Source organism: Melampsora larici-populina, assembly GCF_000204055.1.
Source record: "Melampsora larici-populina 98AG31 unplaced genomic scaffold MELLAscaffold_12, whole genome shotgun sequence".
In the NCBI taxonomy this organism is placed as follows: domain Eukaryota; kingdom Fungi; phylum Basidiomycota; class Pucciniomycetes; order Pucciniales; family Melampsoraceae; genus Melampsora; species Melampsora laricis-populina.
Genome location: NW_006768776.1, coordinates 1493808 through 1517831, shown reverse-complemented (window position 1 = coordinate 1517831; position 24024 = coordinate 1493808). Strand labels below are relative to the sequence as shown.

Sequence of the window (24024 nt, the reverse complement as noted above, 5' to 3'; positions counted from 1 at the left end):
AATGTCGCTGAATTGCGAGTCTTTTTTCATCCCCTCGACTACATCCCCAGATAAATTGCCTCTTCATGTGAGACAAAATTCCCTTTTCTCATCTCTTTTGTGCGGCTGTGACCCCAGACAGGCCAGTGTGTCTTGGTAGATACAACCACCTAGTCCTATCAGTAGATTACCTGTACAAAGGGAAAACAATTGCTCAATTTCAATACCTATTGAGGTTGCCAGTCATCACATGCACAATTTCCCAATGGCACACTTTATACCAATCAACTTACTTGGTTGTTTGCAAACCCAAAAACTATGAAACCCTCTGGAGGGAGAGTGCTCTCACAGACAAAGATCAAGACTCTATTCTTGATCTGCTTAATGTTAATTGTGGTCCTGGACCTGACTTGGACAAATATTGGCACACTGTGTATTATTGGACCAGAACTTGGCTCTGACTCACAACCATTGCCAAGGACCTTAAGACCCTTCAATTTTACTGTCAAGGAGTCTTGGAATGTGTACCCAAGTCAAAGTGATTTGAAGCATGCTAAATATCTACATGTGGTGGAAGGCCTTACACCCAATATGCTTGTGTTTCTAGGTGATCAGCTGAGTATCTCCTATTTCTTTGTATCTATGCCCCAGTAGCCAAACACTAAATTTATCTCCCACATGGATGAACATCAATTCAAGAGCAATTTCTCAGAGGAGAAGATGGACATGCAGTTTGCAAGAAGTTTACCAAACAAGTTCCTTGAAGGCGCAGTGGTAAACAGTCCTATCTCCTACTGGCCATCTTCAGGGGTGGATTTTTGGCTGTGAACTTCCAAGAAGGCAGCTATGTCCACAAGGACTTTGAGGTCTTTCTCAAGCATTGGCTGGTATGTTCCTTTTTTTCTGGCCTGTTTCAAGTTGTTTGATGTGTTGATGTGTGGAGATGATCAGTTGCTAGCCATGAATTCATATCCACAAGCAAACTCAGTATTAGTATTCCACAATTGTTGAATCCATCAATGTAGCAGGTGCCCAAAGGCACGACGGCACCTGCGTGTTCCATGAAAAAGGAAATAGGAACGCAGAGCTCGGGCAGACTTGGTACTAGAGGAACGAAGTACCGAGGGAGAATGGGGAAAGGAATTTCCCCAACGGAAACTAATTTTGGTAAAGAGGACTCTCTCGTTTACCAAAATTACTTCCTCACACTTACTCACTCAGATCATCACATTGCAAGAAGCAAGAGTAAGAAGTCTCACTATTTCTTTAAAAAAAAAATTCTTTTCCTCCCACCCGCCCCTGCACCCTACCTCGCAGAGAGCCTACCCGGTCAGAAAACCAGCGGCCTGTCGGCCCCCCCCACACACGTGAAGAGACTTAGATGTGTCTAAGTTTCATCACTAATGGTAATCTGATTATGGTAGTTAAGTACGTGAATAAAAAGTAATGATATAATAGTAAAACAATGAAATATTAGAAATAAAACAGAAAGAGGAAAATGAGATAAGAACATACAAAAGAAAAACCTGCCCCACAAAGAAATGTGAGACTCCGGTTGATGGATGGAGGACAATTGGCTGAGCTAGCTGAAGAGGAAGGTATACAAATAATTCCCCTTCCACCATACTCACTTGACCTCAATCCCATGGTGAAAGATTTCTCAGTCCTCAAGTCTCACTTTTGAAGAACCCAAAGCCTCATCAAAACCCCAATTGGAGAGAGAGTAGACTTGATCATTGAGAAGACTCAGGGGTGTCTTTGGCACACTCATGCATTGATTTTTCTTGGGCTTTTATTTGCATATATTGATCCAGGTAAATCCAGGGTGAGTTTAATGTTTCAAAACACCATTACAAAAACCATAAACATATATTCAGTGTAATCATAAATAGACCTAAGCAGCTATTATATCTTTTCAAAGTCTTCACGCACATAACTGGCTCCCTAGGGAATCTTTGACTGATTTATATTCATCTCCTTTGGAGCCAGCTTTTGAATTATAATTTTTATTGGCATTATAATCAGTCAGGACCACTCTGTGGTATCCAGTTCACTCCGCTCACGTTTACAAGTGCTATCAAGATCATTCAGGTGAAGGGCTTTCAGAAGTTCCTTACAGTGAGCCATTGTTGAATTCACCGTGTTCACACCAGGTAACCCATTGCACTAAAACTAAATTGGCAAATCTTAAGTCAGCATCATGTAGGAAGTATCATACAGATTATTGAGAAACAAAGTAAAAGATAGAGCATGAATGAGCCTGGCCTAGCTAGTAGCCCACATGTGTATGCTCAAAGTATTGCAGAGGAATACTTGGTTTGCATCTTTGGGATTGATGACTGAGCTGAAATTATCCATGGACTTGAAGTCATTTTGAAACCACTGCATGCAAGTCCAAAGTTTATCTTCACCAGAGCTAAGAATGACAGACTGTGAAAGAACTGTGTCAGTACATCTTGCAGTATAAGAGAAGGATTGACTTGAACTCATGGTCAGTAATGGACACCTTGTCCTTTCCTTTATGGTTCTTAGACATGTTGATGAAACCCTGGATGGCATGTTTGCTGGCTTGCCACACTAGAGAGCTTCAGATATACAGGCAAAAACAAATAGCAAGAGAGGAAAATTGACCGGTTGAAAACTACAATGGCAATATGTTTGGCTTGGGGAGTAAGTTTGGTCAATATTTTTGGACTGTAGTTCAGGATTGTCAAGCTTGGTTACCACAAGTTGCCAAATTTTGAATCAGCCCGCAAAGGTTTGTTCTTCATCAGGGTCAACAGTTGAAGGCACCGTGTCCTTGTGGCAGTTGCCCGACGACGAGAGCACACGGACATGGTGAGGGGCGGTGCAGGAGTTAGGAGGGGAAGGAGTAGGAGCAGAAGGTCCAGAAAAGCTTGGTTCATCAGAAACCTAAAGGGCAACCTCTAAAAACATAATAAAAAGTGGTATCAGTAGGGAAATCATCCTCAATTCAGACACAGTCAATGCTTACCATTGGTCATATATCCCATCTTGTCCTTGTTGTAACAAGAATCCATTTCAGTAGCCGGTCTCTTGAGAGGAGATCTTTGGGCCGCATGAGATTCTGATGATAAGGCAGGGTTCAAGGTGGACAGTGGTGTGGATTGAAATGAGGGGGAGGAGGTAAGGATGAAAGTGTTGATATCAGGATTGAGAGAGGAGACATAGACCAAGGAAGATTGTGAGCTTCTGGAAAGAGCATAGTGTGGTAGACTACAGCTCAATGCATAGTTGACCAAGGTTTCAATTGTGTTAGATGGTCCATAAGGGGGGGTGTCTGGACTGGGGAACACTACAGGTATACAAATAACATTCTGGAAATTTCCAGACAACTTTTTCCAGAACAACAGAAGCCTCCTGGTGTTCTGGAAAACACACAGTGTTGATCATTCAAAGCTTCAGAACACCATAACACTGCACAGATGTAGTATTTTTCGGCTATGCAAAATGATTAGAATTAATGTCAAAAATGATTAAAAATGCTATGTTAATGCATAAAAATGCACCATTAATGCACCATTAATGAAAAAAAATGCAGCATCAATGCAGAAAAATGCAGTGTTAATGCACATGAAGAATGAATGCAGAATTCCACCTTTTTCAATTTTGTTTGTCCTTCAGGTCAATCATTTTTCACTTGGGAAAAATACTACATTTGCCCAGTGTAAGGTCAGAACAATCCAAATAAAAAACATCTGGTGTTCTGGGAAAACCCTTCTGGAAATTTCCAGAACCATACTTGTACTATACATTAATTGTACTGCATGGAAATTGAAGAGGCGCAAGAAATCTTACACAAAGAGAGTCAATGAAACGATGAATGGTCATAGACAAATCAAAAACCTCACCAGGCTGTGGTACTGGCAATGGCAAAGTTGGATGGCACAAGTTGAGCCATCAATGGTGAGACCCTACAGAAACACCTAAAGAATGAGATGTGTGAATCAAAGGGCCTAAAAAGCAGATTAACTCAATGATTCAGAGAATCCAGATCAGAAACAAACCCAAACAAAAATCCCAGTCTATAATATCTTGCAGTACACTGAAAGACGTTTATAAGGGATGAAGTTCTTGATTATAGTATGTATATAAAGAGAGCTTCAATGAATTTCTTTCATAGTAAGTTTTTAAAGAAAGAAACACTACGCCAAATTGAAAATTTACCGCTGAGTTTAGAAAATTGAGCAGACATAGAAAATTATGGAAAAGCTGGGAGGGGTCAGAAAAATATGAAAAAATATTGATCGGGCCCTTTGGTGCATTCCGATCATCTGGCAACCATGATGAATATGAAGTAGATGAAATATTAAACAAGAGAAAATTACGCAAAAGAATTGAATACTTAGTTAGCTGGAAAGGCTATGGAACAAATCATGACTCGTGGGAACCAGAAGAAAACTTAATCAACTCAAAAGAATTAGTAAAAGAATTCAATATCAAATATCCGCAAGCTGAAAAGAAATACTTTAGGACGAGGAGAAGATGAGAGAGAGGGTGAGCTTTTTTCCCACTGGGTTTTTAATGCCAACCCGTGGAAAGATACCTAACTCGTCAAGAGGGAGTGGAGGTATAAAGGGGGAATGGTGTTATGGTCCCTTTAGTAGCATATGCTTGTACTCGCACAGTTGACTATTAGTCTGCGCACGCTCTCACTGAGCTGTTAGTCTTCACGTTGCAATCCAGTTATCAAGCCATCACCATCCTTGCCTCCTTGTCGACATCACGCCGTCCAGGTCACAACAATCTCAGCACAAAAGCATTAAGGGGTTTCAAGTCAGTTCTTTTTTTGCATATTTTTATGCTACAACAACTTGCCTTTTGTTGTAAAAGTAAAATATGCATAATTTTTTTTGATGAACAATTTGTCCAAATTTCAAAGATTATGCAAAAAAAAACAGACTTGAAACCCCTCAATGTAGAACTCTGTGTGGCCTGAGGGAGTAGCAACTTGAGCTACTCTCTGAAGGTTAATACATATGAGGAACTATGTAATGTATTCTTAGTGTGATATACAATATATTAAGGCCCCTCTTCTACATCACCACTTTCCCTGAGTATGATGCCCAACTAGTGAGAAACAAGAATTTTGTCAATATTGACAATGGACATTTAACATAGTCTCTTGCAGGTGGTCAAACCCAAAGCCTGTGTAGGGACTTACACAAAATGTAGCTCTACTGGTGTGAGAGGTTGTGAGATTTATGTAGTAGGGAAACCCTGTCACAAAATGTAAGGTTATTACATGCCGTTTGGGGAAATCAAATTTTGCTGGTTCCAAGCAACACACTCTGCTCAGATCCTTCACACCTTTCACCATTCTCAAGATTTTTTTGATGCTCAACAATCTTATATTCAATTTTTAACTAAAGAGGACAGTGTTACACAAGAACATGAATGTATGTCAAACTTGAAAAGCCACAAATTGGATCACAATGAAAACCTGAGAATGGCTCAAGATAATAGATATAGATGATACAAATCAAGGGTTGTAGAACTTCTCATTGTTCTAGAAGAATTTCAAAAATCTATGCTGTGCCAGAAGGTTTTCCTTTGGTCTATTTTCTTCCTACTATGTAGATCTCACAACCTCTCACACCAGGAAGGCCACATTTTTCATAAGTCCCTACACAGGCTTTGGGTTTAACTTTTACTGCCTGCAAGGGACTTTGTTACAATAATATCTAGTCAATCTCATGATACACTGAACCATAGCTTACTGATAGTGATTGAGGGGTTGACTATAGCTACTCTTTGGGATTATGAACACCCCAGGGCCCAGAATTTTCTATAAGTGTTGATAAGGTCTAGATGTTTTTTTTTCCTTGAATTAGCTAAATACAAAATAAGTTGCACCTGGTTGCACTTAACATATCTTATGTCTATGTCCTTAAGGGTTTAATCCTGTTTGATCAACCTCGTACATACGTACATAATATGTAGTATGTACATAAAACTATGTTCCCTCAGCATGAGCCCCGCTCGCTCGGGAGCGGGGACCGGCGAAAATCCACCCCGAGCACTTTTTGGAAATGCATCCTGGCTTCCGAGCCGACCCCTCCCCGTCGGGGATGTTCATGTACGTCTTCAGACCGTCCCCCGCCACCGAAAATTGGGGGCCTACCGAAATATTGGTTCCCCGTTGGTTCCCCGTCGAGTGTTAGTCGGTAGAGCTTGCTAGATCAAAAAAATTCATAAATCTGCTTCACGAGCAAGTTCCGGCTGATATTCTACTGTTTCGTACAGGTATTTCATTGTATTTGATTCCTTATACTGATGTATGAGTTGTTACGAGGCCTTCCTCACCTTTCATTTCTCCCTATCTGCCCTCGATTCTACAGCTCTCTGCTATAGCTCGGTTCCCCGATAAAAACCGGGGATCCTCATACTCTTGCCCGGTCCCCGCTCCGTCGGAGTCGGTACGGTGCCGGGGGGCTGAGATACCTAGCCCGAGGCACCGTACCGACGGTACGGAAGCCGGAGATCCCCGAGCCCGCGGGAAACGGGGCTCATGCTGAATGTTCCCAGATCTTCCCGCTCAAAACATCAGAAGATGTCAGAAATATTCGAACCTGTATGAAATTATATATACCCAATTTAAAACAGATCGGCAAAGATCGGCGCACGTAGATCACTTTTCTTCTTGCTTTACACAATTCGAAAAAGATGACGATCGGTGAACGAAAAGTTTCATTAGTGATTTTGATTTGAACTACGATTTGAGCAGAAAATGAAGTTTATGATTCCAGCTTCTAGAATCTTTTTGAACCCTACATACTTTTTGCTTTGAACGCCTTGTGAGATTTCAAAGTATTCATAAAGGGAATGTAAGAATCGAAACAGAAATCGTTCTAGAATCTAGAGTGGATAAAGGTCGGCTTTTATCTCAGTGTTATTTCACTTATGTATGTAAGACCTGCAGGATTGGAATCTTGAATTGATCAGGTGGATCTATAAGCTGTGGGTGGATTGAATTGAATTGAAGTATAAGATACAGGTTTAAGAATCGGTCGATGAGGAGAAATCGAATGTACAATTATTTTTTGCGTAAAGATTAATATCACTGCTCATCAAGCGTGATTTATGATTTGAAGAAATTTAAGAAAGTGGATTTAATGAGGTTACAACATTAATATTTTGGTAGTCTTTAAATCAATTTTCTCATCACGATTTGTTTTTGAAGAGAAAGTTTAATGAATTGTGAAGGTTAAGTTTAGATTGATAAGTTTGAAACTTTGTAAATGTAACATCACCTTGATCGAAGTTCGAACAAATTGAATGAAAATGCCTAACAATTCATGAAAAAGAACATATTTAACTTGGTGGTAGAGTCAGATTTATAAAACATTATACCCAAACCATTCATCAGATTCAACAATTACGTACCGATACCTGGTTCTGCATTAATTCTCAATCGATGATCATTCTTTCCTTGATAAGTTTGAATAACTCTTAAAATCAACTTCAGACTCTGATTACAGTCTGATTGTCTGTTTACCAAATCGGAAATCTAAAAACCCATTCTTAAAGTTTTGAGATAAAACCGTTTTAGAAACTTTGACTGCAGCCAGTATACAACACCCTTACCCAAAAAACTACTTCGCTTAAGCAAAAAAAAAAAAAAAAACCTTCGATCTTCTCCTTGCCCTTTCCTTGATCTTCTTGATATTTACTTTTTTGATCTTGTCCCTCTAGAACCTTATTATCACCACGAGAAAATCAAGATCGGATTAGATTTCTTCACAGTCTATGAGTCACTACTACACACTGAAAAGCTTTGTTTTGATTTTTGTGAAATTAGTTTGCTACAATTCCAATTTATCTGACAAAAAAAAAGCTTTAAATAATTCATTTTTTTTCTTTCAAGGTTCTTGATGATGATGATTTGATGATATCCGATTCTTATTTTCTAGAAACTATATCGTATATCTTTATGATTCAACTAATTTAAAGTCACCATAGATCTTGTTCAGTTCAAAATCAAAATCAATCACTACTATCATATAAGCTGAAAAAAAGGAAACCATTCAAGAAACCGTGTACAAGTTTGCTTGAAGTCTTCGATCGATTGTTTTATACAAACTCAAAAGCTGATGTCAATGAGATCCGATCCACTTCTTACTCGATTTATTGATCCAAGCAATCCAACCAACACCACGAAACCATCATCAACCAATCCTACTCCCACTACCGCTACTACTACTACTACTAGTACTACTAACTTGTGTCTAAACCTGAACTCGAACCAAAAAATAAACCAATCTCTTCACAACCCAATGAACAATATCACCAACTACTCCAACCCGATCGCTTTTGCTCACCATAACCCTTCTTCACATCTTTATTCGGTTCATCTTTCTAGACCACTTCCTATTACATTCCATCATCCTAATCCGTTGTGTAGATCGGATCTTCATCAGGCTTGGATTGATGCTTTACCAAACGAATTGTTGGTCGAGATCTTCAAGTTGTTGCCTTCTTTGGATGAATCTCTCGATCTGCTTTCAGTTTCATTAGTTTGTCGAAAATGGAGAGCTCCAGCCCAATCGGTGTAAGCATCCATCCGAAAACTTACTCAAACCTCCGAATACACCATATATCCAAAAATTCCTCAATCCCCAAACCTGTTCCCTCAAGTCAAATCCGTTCAATCAACTAATCTCTTTCTCGAATTTTTGTTGGGTTTAGGTTATGGAAATACTTAAGATTTCCTAATGTAGAATGTGTCACATGTTTTGCAGAAGCATCAAAACTTCGACCAGACTTAGCAAAACTATCTCGAAGATTAAACTTTTCGACTGACGAACCCGAATATTTAGCTTGTTTAGATGCAGATGCAGTTTTCACTTCAATGGAATCTTTAACCGGACTTGAAAGGTTTGAAGTCACTGTACCTTATGCAAGTTGAGTGAATGAAAACCCCTTTCCTTACCCCATTTCATCCACTAAACCTTTTTGGGTTTTTTTTCTTTCGAAGGTGGTGAATTGTATGATTCATTGTGTGAAGAATTATCAGCTGCTCCAATTAAAGAAGTCTTGTTATCTGCAGAAGAAGGGATAGGTAGAAGACATGTTCAAGCTTCAATGAGGTTTCCTCAGATCACTTACCTACAACTCGTTAGACTTGGTGAACTTGGTGATCTAGAAACTTTGGCTGAGGAATGGCCTTCTACTTCAAACTTGACTGAATTAGTCTTAGTGAATCCTGATTTACCTGGTACGTTTACCAAAGACCCAATCACTTTTCCACTCTCTCTTGATTCGCATGGGTTCTGATTCGCATGGGTTCTGATTTCATGGGTTTTTTGGATTTGGGTTTTTTGGGTTTGGGTTTGGGTTTGGGTTTAGGTGAAGATTTGAACTTTCTTTTGAGTTATACAAGACCTACACTTAAGAAATTGTCAATCGATTTCGGTGACTCGGCTCCTGATGAAAGTCAACTAACTGAAGAAGATGTTTCAGAAGCTTTAATTCAATCAGGTGGAGAACTCGAAGAATTAGTAATCATCTGGCCAAATGTCACTTATCCATTCTTAAACCAAGTCAGTCATTTTTTTCTACCTATTTCTTTGGTATGACTTTAACGGTTTTTTTGGGATGGCTTTAACGGGGGTTTTTTTAGGCTGTGAGTGGACTGGGAAAACTTAGACATCTTACGATTGGAGGGATCACATGTGATGATCAAATGGATAGAAACTGTCCAGCTAGTTTGATCAGTATGACTTTACATATCAATGTTGGATTTGATCCTTCAAAGTATTTTGAGAAGTTTTGGGATCCTACTTTTAGAAGATCTAATTTGAGTAGGTATTTTATTGTGACTAGAAAAGAAGAAGGTAAGACCTATTTATAATCTTTTTTTTGGAGTCTCAGGATAGGATTATTGATTTTGATTTCTTTTTTGGGGGGTTTGGGTTTTGGGTTTTTTAGGATTGGGAGATGGGATGGGTTGGAATGATATGATGGTTGGCGAATGGAAAGAGTGTGCTAGGAAACTTAAACTTACGGGGATCGTTATGACGGGTGATTTCTTTTGAACTAAAACTAAATAACAAATTATTAAGAGTGTAAGATTTTTGGATTCGTCTTCTTTATTTTCTTGGTTTATTTTCTTGGTTTTTCTTCTTCTTGGTTTCTTTTGCTTGGTTTCTTTTTCTTGGTTTCTTTTTCTTGGTTTCTTTTGCTTGGTTTATCAAAAGGTTTGTTAAAGGTTTGTATTAAGATATTTGAAAAATGGGTTAACTTGAGTAGATTGGCTAAAAAATCGTCTTGTAAAGAACTTCAAAAAAAATGAAGTAAAAAAAACAAAATGTGTTGAGGGTTTTTTTATGATTATTATTCTTATGGTACAAATACACATGGATTTTTTTTTGGATTTTTTCTTTTGTTTATTTATTTATTTATTTAATTTAGCAAAAAAATGAAAAAAATGAGGTTTGTGAAAATTGGAAAATGGTTTGTTTGTATGATTTTTTTGGTTTTTGGTTTTTCTTCTTGGTTTTGGTTTTGGTCTTGAAATTGGTTTTGAAATTGGTTTTGAAATTGAGGAATCTGGAGTTTTGAAAATTCAAGATCAGTTTTTTTAAAGGAGTCCAATTTCAAGTGTTTTTTCTGGGTTGCAAAAAAAAGTTGTTATGTGGTTTGTTTATATAGATTTTGATATGATATGTTAGTATTGTTTTTTTTCTTGTCTTGTAAAGATATTGAAAAAACAATTGAAAAAAACTTGTCTATAAATTTCCAGAAACCAAACCTGAGACTCATGATGCATGTATGTATGATATGTGATGAATTTTCTTCATTTTTTTCACACACACTGACACACACAGGTCTTACTACATTTTAGAGGTGGGTGTGAGGTGTAAGGTCCATTAAGTTTATGGGATTGAGAAGTTGTTTATGGGTTTTGTGAGTATCTGTATCAGAAGTCTAAAATGTGGGAATACTTGAAAAGTGATCAATTAACACAAGTATTTCAAAAAGGTACATATATACTCTGATGGAGTTCTTATCTACAATAGTTTATTCATTTCTCTTCTTTGTAGACCATAGTGGACGGTCAAGTCAGTTTTCAAAATGGGGTTTCTTCCCTTAGGCTTAAGGTTGAACTTGACAGATGTAAGGAGAAAGAGGATTTGTTGAGTTTTCTTTTGATTGTATGGTTTACAGGAGAGTATTGAGTATGATTGGAACCACCAAGTATTTGTTGTTGTGATTTACTGTCAAACAGACAAAGTATGGTAGACCCATCTCATGTTGTAAGCCAACATAAAGTTTCTAAAATGCCAATTATGGATATTGCATAGAATCATTGTTCCTTATAGGTTTTTGGATGCCTCTCTGCTTTGAGATGTTTTCTTGTTTTAAAGTAACTTCAGCTAAACAACAGATCCACCATTGGTCAATCTGTCCAGAGTGTCTCAGCATAAAGTATGGTGGCTACATGAAGTTGACTGGCTTGCCTGGTACTACAAGTATTAATGCTCTGTCAATCTATGAATGTATTTGGCCCAAAGACTAGATACTGAATGTCAAGAAGCTCATACAACCAACCCCTTGGGAACCATCAGTGCACAACTACCAGAAAACTGTGATGAAAGTGGTTTCCTGCAGTACCAAAATCACCTGGAAAAATGGAGCTAAGGATTGTTAACTTATTAAAAGAATCAACTCTACTTGACAGGAAATCATTAAGAACCTCAAAGCATCTAGAACTCATTTGATAAAATGTACCTCAATGACATTCAAAAAGGGAAGCTCTTTGAATTTTTCTGTCCTGCCTATTCTCACCAAAAGTATCACTATCAACAATGATGATTCAATTGTATGGATACATGACTTTTGATATCATCACAGGCAGATCAGTTTCAAAGTTTTGAGAACCACCTGGATTTGTTGTGTCATTTCTGAGTCTCCAAGTTTTTTCTTGATTTTCAATCCTAGAGTTTTTCATTGGTCAATATTCTCTCTTCTTTATTGGATCCATCATCTTGTATATTTTTGTACCTCTAATCAAATATGACTGTTCTGCCTATTGATTTTTTTGTGTGATCAGAAGGTGAAGGATCTTGCTTCTTCCCAGCATGGTCCCATCTTTGGCCAAAGAATTCCTTTGTCCAGAAGGGTTGCTGAGGAGATCTTGAGCTCAAGTGTATTTTGAGGTCTTCAGCCCAATGAACCAGAAGTACTTGCTGCGGTTGATTTATAATCAGGTTGTATGATCAATTCACCATGAATCATTTTTTTCAACTCACCCATAAGGTTGAGCATTGGAATGAATTTGTAGAATTCAATTCATTTAGAAAGAAAGGTATTATAAAATCAGAACTGTCTGCTGATTTATAATATTTTCTTCATGATAGTCCTCAGTGCTCACCTTGGCTGAATTTGAATTGATTGTCATTCATTTGATTGTTGTAAAAGTTCCTTTATTCTTGAATTGGGTTGATCTTGTTCAAGTGTTTAATAATATATGAGGGTATGAGTGTGGAATTCCAATGGCATGTTTCTTCAGCTTTTGAACAATGAGAAATGGGCACTTCTTGAATGAAGATCTGTGTGGTACTAGAGACAGGGTCGACAAAGATGATGCACTGATTAGGTTCTCTACTTTGTCATGTGACATACATTTAAATCAAAAAATGTGCAGAGGATTTATTTCACACATATGTTTTAGGTTTTTCTTTATGGGCAACACAATCCTTCTGACCAGACTCTGAAAATGTAGCTGCAGGCTGTCAAAATACTTATGGTCAAAGGTTTCATTCCGCCCAAAAACAGCGCGGAAATTGCAGAAAGAAGCAAGACTTTACATGCTTTAAGAGTTCTCTTGAAATGTTGTACCAGGAGGAGTTGGTGAGTTGAGTGGTGTTGAGTTGAGTGATTGAATGTGTAATATGAAAGTTAAACCTAACCATTGATGTTTGGCAACCACAGTTCTAACTTTTGGAATTTGAATTTACAGTTTGTCAACATTTTTTCAATTTGCAGTATCAAACTATCACTGACACCAACCAAGGAAGGAATCAAGAACAGAACGAAACTAACAACAACGAACTAGCAACGAGAAAGATCAAATCAACTTATAGCAGTCATCTGGAACACGATATCAATCAAACTCACAAAACAAAAAGTGCATAAAAGTGAATCAAAGCAGACTAACTTCAAGATGGATATCGCACTATCTAGAATAAGAGATAGACCAAAAGGAAATCAACAATCTCAAGCTAAGATCTTAAATGCCATCGAATTAGTATTAGATCAATCTAAAACAGAAAGACAACCTACTTCATATTTTATGGCTATCATCTCAACCTTAGAACTCACTCAAGATCCATCAACTCAATCAGATTTAATTACAATTCTATCAATCATCTTACCATTCTTATCAAAACCAATCTTGATTCAAAACTCAAAATCATTATTCAAACAATTATTATCTCAACCATTTCCACCAACCAAATCTATGATAATCATCATCCAATATCTTTTAAATAATTTATCAAATTCAATTTTGTCACAACAAAACGAACCTAAAGAGTTATTTAAAACTTGTTTGTTACCTTTGATTAGTTTTCCAACTAATCCTAAGTTAAGAAGACAAGTTCATTTAACTTTATCTTCTTTGACCATCGAACATCCATACAGTCAAGAATTATCAAATCACATCTTAACACAATTTTCATCAAGCTCATTAGATACTCATCAAGCTTTATCTTTACTTTCATTATCGATCGAATCTATTCATTTATTATCACCCGAACCCACCGTGAAAGTTTTATTGAACTTATTCCAACAACCTCATTTCTCTAATCATCCATTTGTGGCTGAAAGGTTATTTGATTTACTCGATAAATTAGTCGGATCACTTTGCGAACCTCAATTACTTTTGTTAGCATTAGTAGACAAAGCTCCAGAAGATGATAGAGCATTAGTAGGATGGTTAGCAACACTTGAACGTGCTTGGGAGGCTTGGTCTCGACTTTCTCCTCAGTCTGTTGAACAAGCTTTAAGTGTGAATCAAAGGTTACCTAAATTGATTTTACTATTGAATCATGATTCGTCACCTGTTAGGAATGCGGTTAGAAGTACATTAGAATCGATCATCAGAACTTGTTTTACAGATCAATTGATTCAAAAGACTGTAGAGTTTGGTACGAAATCGAACACTGGAATCCAACAGATGATTGAAAGTTTTGAAGAGATTTTAATCAAGTTAGATGAATGGACTACTTCAACTGAAGAATTATCTAGTGTGATCGAAGCGTTGGTTTCTAGATTAAGAGAACCTGTTAATGGGATACCAGCAGCTATACCATTACTTCAAAACCTTTTAAAACCATTATCTCAAAATAGAGAAAGAACTGGAATCGAATCGGTGATTGGAAAGATCAGTTCGGTTTGTGGACCTGAAATCGTTTTCAAAGAATTACCATTGAACATCTTAGAAGATGATACGAATAGTTGGGTATTAGCTTTATTAGGTAAACCAGGTTACGTTCTGAATACAGAATTAACGCATTTTGTGGAGGTCTTGGTTCCGTTGAGTGAAGGATTGTTTGAAAGGAGAAGGAACGCTTTGAAAGAAGAAATGGTCCTAGAAGCTAAGAAATGTGAGATTCTCGTCAATCAGATTTGGTCCCTTTTACCTGGTTATTGTGATTTACCTAGAGATCTTTTGAAGGTTAGTTGATTCAAAGATTCATTCATATTTGTGATTTCATACTCACTTTTTCTTGTTTTGAAGGCTTTCACTAAACCATTTGCAGAGCTTTTATCACAAATTCTATACACCCAACCAAGCCTAAGATCTTCAGTGCTTCGAGCCTTACGAAACTTGGTAGACCGAAACTTATCATTGTCTAAACCAGTACCTGAACCAGCTGATCTACAATTAATTAGAAACTTTGGAATCTCATCTAAAGATGCACAAGAAAATATTCAACATTTGTCTAGTTTAGCTTCTAATATGTCAAAAGTGATGTTTAATTTACTTTCTAAACTTGAAAGAAAAGATCCGGTTAGAAGTTTATTGGTGGAAACTATTGGATCTTGGATTAAAGTTTTATCTGAAAATGTAAGAAATTCTTCTTGATTTGTTTCTTTTTTGGGGGGGGAGAAACCTTTTTTCTGAATTAATTGTGGTTGATTTTTTGGTTCATAGGATTTTAGTCAGATTTGGTCAATGATTAGTTCAAGTTTAAAAAGATCTTCAACTCAATCTCAAGACCCCAACAACAAACTACCCACAACACTAGAGATCATGTTAGACATTTATTCGATCCTTTTACCCAGATTACCTAGCCCGATTGCGGTTGAATCTTTAGAGTTTATTGGGTCTGATACGTTCTTGATGGGATTCGCTCAGAAAAAAGCTTATAGGATTTTATGTTTGGCAATCGAGTTTGGTAAATTCAGTCAAGATGGAATCGAAGGTTTGATGAAGAGAGTGGTTTTGATTGGGAGAGATCATTCTAAAGAAATCTCAGGTGGTGCTAAACCTGTAAGTCTTGATCTTTTTCATCAAATTCCATCTTGTAAAAAATATGAAAAGACTGATTTGGATATCTCTTGCATTTTGATAAAAAAAAGGATCGAGCGAATTTGTTGTTAGAGTTGATGACTAAGATCAATTCGAATCGATTTGACTTGATGGTTTTGATGATTTCAGAAGTAGTTTTAGGTTGTAAAGAAACTAATTCAGAGACTCGTGAGATCGCTTACAAGACATTGGTTAGGATGGGAAACCGAATGAAAGATGAACCGCATGCGATCATCAACCAGAAATTACTTGAAGGTATGTAATATTTCTTTTCGAAATCAAAACTTGATGAGTTTCTGATAAGTTTGGTTTTGTAGATGAGAATGATATGGGAGAAGCAGTGGTGGTGAAAGCTTCGATTGATGAGTTTTTGAAAATCGTTAGTGCTGGACTTGCTGGTGGTTCTCCTCATATGATTGCTGCTACTATGATGGCTTTATCAAGAGTGATCTTTGAATTCCATAGTTGAGTACTTCATCTCTTTTTCTCTTCTTTGATATCTGATAATACAATAAGAATGGAAACTGACTTTTCGAATGTTTCTTTTTTTCTTTTTGATCTTTATAGATGATTTATCAAATGATTCAATTCAAGAAATCTTGAGGATCGTTTTAATTTTTTTAAATTCATCAAACAATCGAGAAATCATAAAAACTACCATCTCATTAATCAAAGTGTGTATAATCTGTTTACCTACTTTAACCATCAAAGAAAACCTAAATTCGATCGTCAAAGGTTTGATTAAATGGGGAGATGAACATAAAAATGAGATTAAAAAGAATGTGAAATTCTTATTAGAAAGATTAATTAAGAAGTTTGAATTTAATTTATTGATTAAAGCTTTAGAATCTTCTAATGGAGATGAAGATGAAGATGAAGGTGAAGGAATTGATCTAGAGGGTGGTAAGAAGTTGTTGGGGTCTGTTAAGAAGAATTATGAGAGGGAGAAAAAGAAGAAGAAAGAAAGTGTTAAGAGAAGGAAGGAAAGAGAATTGAATGGAGATGAAATGGTACAGTTGATGTTTCTTGACAAGTTTTGCATTGGAAATACAGAATTGATTTTGGTTGTGATTTTGGTTTGATTTTTAGGATGAAGATGATGATGAAGATGAAGATGAAGAAAAAGTTGGAGGAGGTGTGGTTAAGAAGAACTTGAATGATGCATATGAACAAGCTTTGTATGGTAGTGATGATAGTGATAGTGAAGATGAAGATCAACAAAAGAAAGGAAAAGGAAAAGGAAAACAACAACCTAAAGGGATTGAAATGATGATTGATGAAGGTGAAGATGAAGTGATTGATTTATTAGATCCTACCAGGATCACTAAAAGAGCTATTGGTAAGTCAAAATCATTCCTACTAAAAGTCTCCAAAAACGTCTTTCTAATGGAAAACTTTCTTGAACCGTAGCTGGAAAATTAGCTAAACTTGAAAAAAGGAAAAATCAATTATCGAATCATGCAAAGAAATTTGAAAAAGATACTGAAAGTGGAAAAATGAAAATAGAAGAAGAAGTAGAAGTCGAAGAAACCAAGAAAAGTAAAAGTAAAAAAGTAGAAGAAAACGAAGGGTTTAATGCTTATTTAGAAGCCATTGAAGGAGAAGATGGAATGTATAGAGATGAGAAAGGTAAAATGAAATTCAAAAAACCTAGTGATTCAAAACGAAGATTAGATGATTTATCAGATGTAGAAAATGAAGAGAATTTAAAGGATTTGGTGAATGGATTGGATTTGAACTCTAAGAATAAGAAAAAGAAAGCTAAAAAAGAAAAATTAGGTGCTGAATTCAAATCAAAGGTTCGTTTTTTTTGAAAAAACGCATTAGAACTTCTTATTTATACGGATTGAAAACTGATTGATTTTGTTTTGTTTTTCTTTTTTATAGAAGGCTGGAGGTGATATGATTCAAAAGAAAGGTGTTTCACCTTTTGCTTATTTACCTATGAATGATGTAAGTGGTAAAAAAGGAAAGAAGAAAAAGGGAGAAATCGATATTACTGGTAAGAAACGTGGATCTGCTTCTAAGTAGAAAGACCCAGATTTTTTTTAGATGATAGAACATGAGACATTTCAAGAGGAGTATAGATCCTCCGAGACTTCTTTTCGTTGAGTTTGTTTAGTTGTTTTTTTCGTTAGTTTTTTGTTTGTGTTTTTTTGCAGGAGAGGGTTTGATTTTTCTGATTTGGTTTTCTTTGAGGGTTTCTTGGTATTCAAAATTGTGTGATTACATCGATTATTAAAAGAAAGTTTTTTAAAAAAAATATAAGGAGAAGGCAATAGATTGGTTCAATTTGTTGTTTTTCATAAACCATTTTGATTCTTTGAGCATCGTGATTTCCTTCAAAAATGATGGATTTTAACCTACAAGGTTTAGAAGGTTGACACAGGCCTTATCTACTTAGGAACATTACGCCTTCTTACAATATGAGATCAAAACAAGTATCCGGAAACAATCAGTCTCTTTCTTTGACACTTCCTCTGATCTGATTGATTTACTTTGTTCAATGGTAAGATCATGGATTGGGATCCAGTGATTGTTTTAGGAAATGGACAAGTTATTGAGAATGGACCACCTACTGAATTATTAAAAGATCGAGAATGTGCATTTCTTTTTCTATTTTGAAACGTGTTAAAGAAAAAAAAATCTGGTGTAGGAAATAGAATTGGGCATTTTATATTACATTTGTTTTTGTGTTATTTTACAAATATAAATTAGTAGGAAATATGTTGTTATGATCAATTTACGTGGTTCAAATGAATTGTTGATGAGATGAAAAAGAATCTTTGGTTTGTATTTTTTGAAGTTCGGATTTCGATTGTTTTGATAGTTGGTCATAAAACAAAATTATGTGGTATTCAATGGCAAAAGGTTGAGGGGTGTTTAATGTGTTATGTCGCGCAAAAAAAACCATACTGCGTGAGTCAGCGTGACACTGAGGAGATGAAAGGTTTAGTCATGATGATGAATTGTGATAGTTCAAACCACACTATGTCAAGACTGGTAAAAATCTGTAAGCTGAGGTGACCGTGTAGCCCATCACTCAGCGATATCATCAATGTGATGCGCAATAGTGGACTGCTTTGTTTGACTGACACGAGCTCGGTATGTCCGTTAAATTGGTGGGTTCCTTGACAGTAGACAGCTCCAAGATTTGAATTACAAGAACTGCAAGCTTCAGGAAAGAGGAAGCCCGAAACAATTCAGAGGGCTATGGCTAATTGTCTGACAGAATTGTCCAAGGGTGAAGGGAAAGATTCGCAATACAAAGGCACTAGGACAAACTTCAATGTAGATCCTAACAATCTCATGAGAATGCAGTAGAAGGCATGTCTGTAAAGGAGAAAGAAAAGAATGGAAAATCGAGAAAAGCTCCGAGAACAAGAGTTGCAAACAACACAGGGGACGACTCAGGCGACTTGCGTACAGGCACCATTGGCCGCAGCGCAATAAGGGTTGTCACCCAGAGGGAAACTTGGGTTTGAATCGATTTGTAGGCTCGGGGTGCATCTGGCTTGCCCAGATGGAGTCCCCTTACCATTGGCGGGATAAATCCTGTTGTTGGGGCCAGCAATGTAGGCCACAACGCCTTGACCTGAACATATTCTCGACTGAAATGATAAGAACGTCGATTATCATCAGGCCAGATGTGAAAATCAAAAATAGCAATTCAACTTGAGATAACACAACACTTACCGTTACTTGGGGTGGAGGTTTCACACAGTCACCATTGGCCGCAGCGCAATAAGGGTTGGAACCAAGAGGGAAACTTGGAACTGAATCAATTTGTAGGTCCGGGTAGGTAGCAGTTCCAGTGCATCTGGCTTGCCCGGATGGAGACCCCTGACCATTGGCGGGATAAATCATGTTATTAGGGCCAGCAATGTAGGCCACAATGCTTGGACCTGAACATATTCTTGCCTGAAATGATAAGATAACATCGATGATTGTCAGGTCGGATGTGAAAGTGAAGAATAGCAATTCAACTTGAGATAGCATAACACTTACCGTTGTTTGGGCTGGAGGGTTGGCCCCGTGGACTTGAGCAATGAGGACAAGCACTACACCGACGGCCAGTGCACTCAAATTCATCGATCTGGATAAGGCTGACATGGTGTTTGATTCGAATAGTTGTCTGAGGATGAAATCAATCGGCAATGAAAGCAAGAGCAAGTGATAAACAAGGACTCAGTATGATGTTGTTGAACTCTCAGAAGCAACCGCAAAAAGTTCAACGAAGAAAGAAAATTGACCTCAGAAGTGGTGAAAGGTAAGATTGTTAAGAGATCGGGGAGATATCAGAAGTGCGACGGGGTGAAAAAGTGGCAGTGAGGAAACCAAAGGGCAACTGAAGCCTGGTCTTTTATAGAGATCCTCTGGTAATTATGATATACATACTCGTCAAACCAGGATCTCACTCTCAGCTGCGTGCATCATCATTTATAGAACACAAAGAATTGTACGTCAAGATCTTGCAGGTGAGCTTTCTCTCACCGATGCCTTCTATGGATGTACTCCCCTAGAAATTCACTTGAAATGTCGACTCAGATGAGGATGATCGAGTTTCATAACTTCCGGACAGTAGCTGTATCAGTCTTCACGCGAGACAACGTGAAACGACCGCGATTTTTTACCGCGATTTTTGTTGGATCAATCATTGCGAGGCGGCCATACATGACTTCTGACATGTAATTTGGAAATCGTTCTCTGGGAGAAGAAGCGCACACGTTGTACTAGGGGTCATGTGGCGGGCGCGGCGCGTTTTTTGCGCCCTTGGGCGCGCCTGGCGCAGGCGCGCCCGGGCGCTTCTTTTTTTCTGAATTCAGGGGGGGACGCGCCCTATCTGAATCCTAGTTGAATGAGACTTGATTTGATGAGAATTGTATTGCTTCTGAACTTTCTTTTATATACACAGGCACGTGTATTCAAGAAACCCCACCTAAAACCCAACCTTTTCAACAATGCCTACCAAATGGATTGAGCCTACTGCTAATAGCGGCCCGACGTGGATGGGATTCAAAGCGGATGTTGAACGGAAGCATGGTCGCCGTCGCGCTAAGTGCAAGCATTGCAATGGCGAGATGGATGGAAAACCTGCAAAACTTTATCGCCACATGACGCAAGACTGTAAATCAATCTCGATATCAGATCGTTCAGCTTACGAAGAAATCAATATGAAACGCGGACCCAAATCAACAAATGATGCCATCAACAATGTCAATCCACCGGAATCCAACGGATCATCAGCACTTTCCACCAAACGTCCTAAGATAACTCACGACTTCACACAAAGCAATTTCAGCCGCTTTGTGCCTCGTACCAAAGAGAGCACAATGGATACTTACGAAGATCTTCTTAAGGCTCTGATATTGGGCCATATTCCTTTCCGTTTCCTCCAAAACAAATTCTTCCGTGCCTTTCAAGAAAAACTCTCGATTGTATCTTACACTCCGGCTTCGCGGAACATTATGATGGACACTGTCCTTCCTCGACTTCATGCACAATACTCAAAAGTCACAAAATCCGAGCTCAAACAGCATACTAATCTAACTATTTCACTAGATGGATGGACAGACTGCTCAAAGAACAGTGTCTATGCGGTCTTGCTCCTACGTAGTACTGATGTTAAAAAGTAAATTGATGTGCTTGACTTGGACAATTTTCGACACACATCTGAAAACACGCTAGTTGCTCTAAAAAAAGCTCTGGATGGCCATGGTGTTACCTGGGAGCAAATTGGTGGTATTGTGACCAATTCGCCAAGCTCTATGGTCAAGTTGCGTGTAAGTATCTCTTGATCTCATGCTTTTTCATGTTCCTCTTTGACTCATCATACTGCGTTTATTCTTGTAGAAACTTGTGAAATCCGAGTTTTCTCATGTCATTCCCTTAGCATGTTGTTTACATGTTTTCAATCTTGTTGCCAAGAAATGTGTCGAACACCCCGATATGAAGGATACGGTTTCAAATGACAAGACACTTGTTAACTTTTTCAGTGCTTCACATTTCTGGGGTGTCAAGCTTTTTAAATGGCGTGTTAAAGAGGGTATAACACACGGTATTAGAACCTTTTGTGAGACTCGGTGGTTCTCGATGTCAAAGGTCGCATTATCCGTTGAATCACATGAGCAAGGATTTCAGATGTGTATGTCAATGTTCAAGGATAAATCGATATCGACTCCAGACATCAGCAAGAATGTTCGAACAATCATTGATAATCGAGATCACTTCACCTCAAATTCCATCTTGGTTAAGCTTCTTCGACCGGTTGTTGATGCGATTGGTCGACTAGAACGGGCTAACACTTCAGTTGGAGATATCTGGAAGGAAATTGGGACGGTTTACGATCAAATTCGTACGGTCGATCTATCCAGCTACCCTCGATTCCATTCTTACCGAGCACATTGTCTCGATGTCTTGCATAAACAAGCAAAAATCTTTGCTGAGCCAATCTACGTAGTTGGTTTCTTTCTCAATCCCAATTATCGTCAAGTGGCTGTCTCACAAGCATTCCCGATCAACACCATGATGAAGAACATGTTATCAATTGCTAAGGAGTGGAACTACAAAAAAACCGAAGCAGTTAATCTTAAAACACAAGCACTACAATATTTTAGTAGTGGTGGTGCTTTCCGATCGTTTGGGACAGGTAATGTTTCCTTTTATCTTCAGGACTTTTTTCAGTTCTCCACTTTTCAGGAGCTGACATCGATCACACTATAGTTTCTGTACCCCTCAAATACTGGCTCGGTATTCCATCAACCCCACACACAACTGTGCTCAAGAACTTTGCAATGAAAGTTCTTGAACTGGTTCCACACGCTGCAGGCGTGGAAAGTGTGTTCACCAAGATGGGAGCCACAAAAACTAAGTCTCGGAATCGAATGTCGGTGACAAATTTGAAGATGGTCACACAAATCGAACTCCAAATCCAAGCCGAGGATTCTCCTCAAAAGGTGGACGATAAAGATATCACCGAACTCACTTATGATGATGAATTAAACTCCGGACTATTCACAGGAGTCGATGATCTTCAGGAGTTTGAGGATGGTATTTTTGCTCAACATGAGCATGATGCAGACAATGATCTAGATGTTGAACTCGAGACTGGTTTCATTGATACCCTCTTCAATTTCAATAATTTTGATACTCAGACAGCTGGTAATATTGTTCAGTTACGTACAGAAGACACAGATGAAGAAAGCGATGGAGATTCCTGGAGTGCGGAGGACCTTTGTGATGAGTAGTTGTTTTAACCCAGGCAATCGATATCGAAGGTTTTTTTTAGTTGCCACTTATTTGAAAAAAAAACACGGCTCTTGCGCCCGTTCGCGTCCTCAGCCAAAAACTGGGCGCGCCCGACCCCCCCTGGGCGCGCCCGGGCGCTTCTTTTTTGAAAAAACGCGCCCGCCACATGAACTAGGGGTTGGGCGAAAAACCGACCAACAGGTTTTGCGCCATTGAGAAGTTACCCGAAAAGAGTTGAAGATGGCGGAAAACCACTGGACGCAGGTTTCACAGAACCTGCATCCCCAAATTGAGCTCTCGGGTGGGTCTGATCCTTCCAAGTAATTGAACATAACTGATCTGATGTTATTTTTTGATAAGCTTTTGCACCTTTCACAGATCTGTAAAAGGTGCAAAAAGGGCGTTTGCGAGGCTTGAGGCGCCGCAAATTACTTTACCTGTAAGAGCTTTTGAACGGTCAAAGCATGGACGTGATCACGCAACCAAGCATACCGGTCAACAATTCTGCAAAGCAAAAAGTTGGATAAAAATTGTTGTTGGTTTTGTGTGGCTTTGATATTGATTTCGAGCCATCTCGCAAACGTTCCCAAAAATTTGAACAGCGATTGAATGGGGTTTGGAAACCTGTTGGTCGGTTTTTCGCCCAATCCCTACTAAGTGAGCCCTGGCATTAATTACTTATGTATCCCCAAGACTTACTAGAGTGACGCACCGATGAGCTGATGGTGGACGTTCGTGCGAGATATGAATTGACTCTTTGGATCGCGAGTTTCCAGGATTTGAAAACCGGAGTTTTTCTTCTATTTTAGGATTTTACTAAAGGCAGCCCCCCCTAAGAGCATCTCCAACGCGCCCCTGAAAACGTACTCAATACGTAGATACACGTAATGTGTATTTTACGTTTGCCGGTTTTGGTCCAAAAACCATCCTCCACCGCGCTTCAGGAATCTCACATTTGGCCATACGTGTGAGCCCTATTTTTCAGAATCGAGGTTCTCCCATGTCAAGTTCTTCATATCCTGAGGAGAAAATTGACGTTTGCAGAATGACTGATCTCTGACCTATAGGACACTTGTGGTGATTTTACCACCCCTTTGGGTCACTGATAAACACGCTGGAACCTTCAGAAATACTCTGAAGGTTCCAATCCAACCGCAAATGAATGATTGATTGATCGACCAAGGGTTTAATCGGAGGAAATAGAGGGCGCTTTGAGGCTTGAGGCAAATGAAACC

The 24024-nt window shown here is 38.2% G+C and overlaps 3 protein-coding genes across 3 annotated transcripts; 2 read left to right on the top strand and 1 right to left on the bottom strand.

The window, feature by feature from the left end:
• Positions 1-8093: 8093 nt before the first annotated feature.
• MELLADRAFT_105234 (uncharacterized protein) lies at positions 8094-10037 on the top strand (the record flags this gene model as incomplete). Its single annotated transcript, XM_007408423.1, has 6 exons — positions 8094-8551; positions 8689-8903; positions 8978-9217; positions 9349-9542; positions 9623-9836; positions 9931-10037. 6 exons carry the CDS (start codon positions 8094-8096, stop codon positions 10035-10037), a joined length of 1428 nt encoding a protein of 475 aa, XP_007408485.1.
• A 4145-nt stretch (positions 10038-14182) lies between these two features.
• MELLADRAFT_85044 (uncharacterized protein) lies at positions 14183-17572 on the top strand (the record flags this gene model as incomplete). Its single annotated transcript, XM_007408424.1, has 9 exons — positions 14183-14683; positions 14747-15076; positions 15164-15502; positions 15628-15796; positions 15859-16005; positions 16109-16551; positions 16631-16880; positions 16952-17340; positions 17429-17572. 9 exons carry the CDS (start codon positions 14183-14185, stop codon positions 17570-17572), a joined length of 2712 nt encoding a protein of 903 aa, XP_007408486.1.
• A 1192-nt stretch (positions 17573-18764) lies between these two features.
• On the bottom strand, positions 18765-19825 carry MELLADRAFT_55690 (uncharacterized protein; the record flags this gene model as incomplete). Its single annotated transcript, XM_007408371.1, has 4 exons — positions 18765-19152; positions 19238-19462; positions 19550-19676; positions 19795-19825. The coding sequence occupies 3 exons, from the start codon at positions 19652-19654 to the stop codon at positions 18952-18954; spliced, it is 531 nt and encodes a 176-aa protein (XP_007408433.1).
• Positions 19826-24024: the final 4199 nt, after the last annotated feature.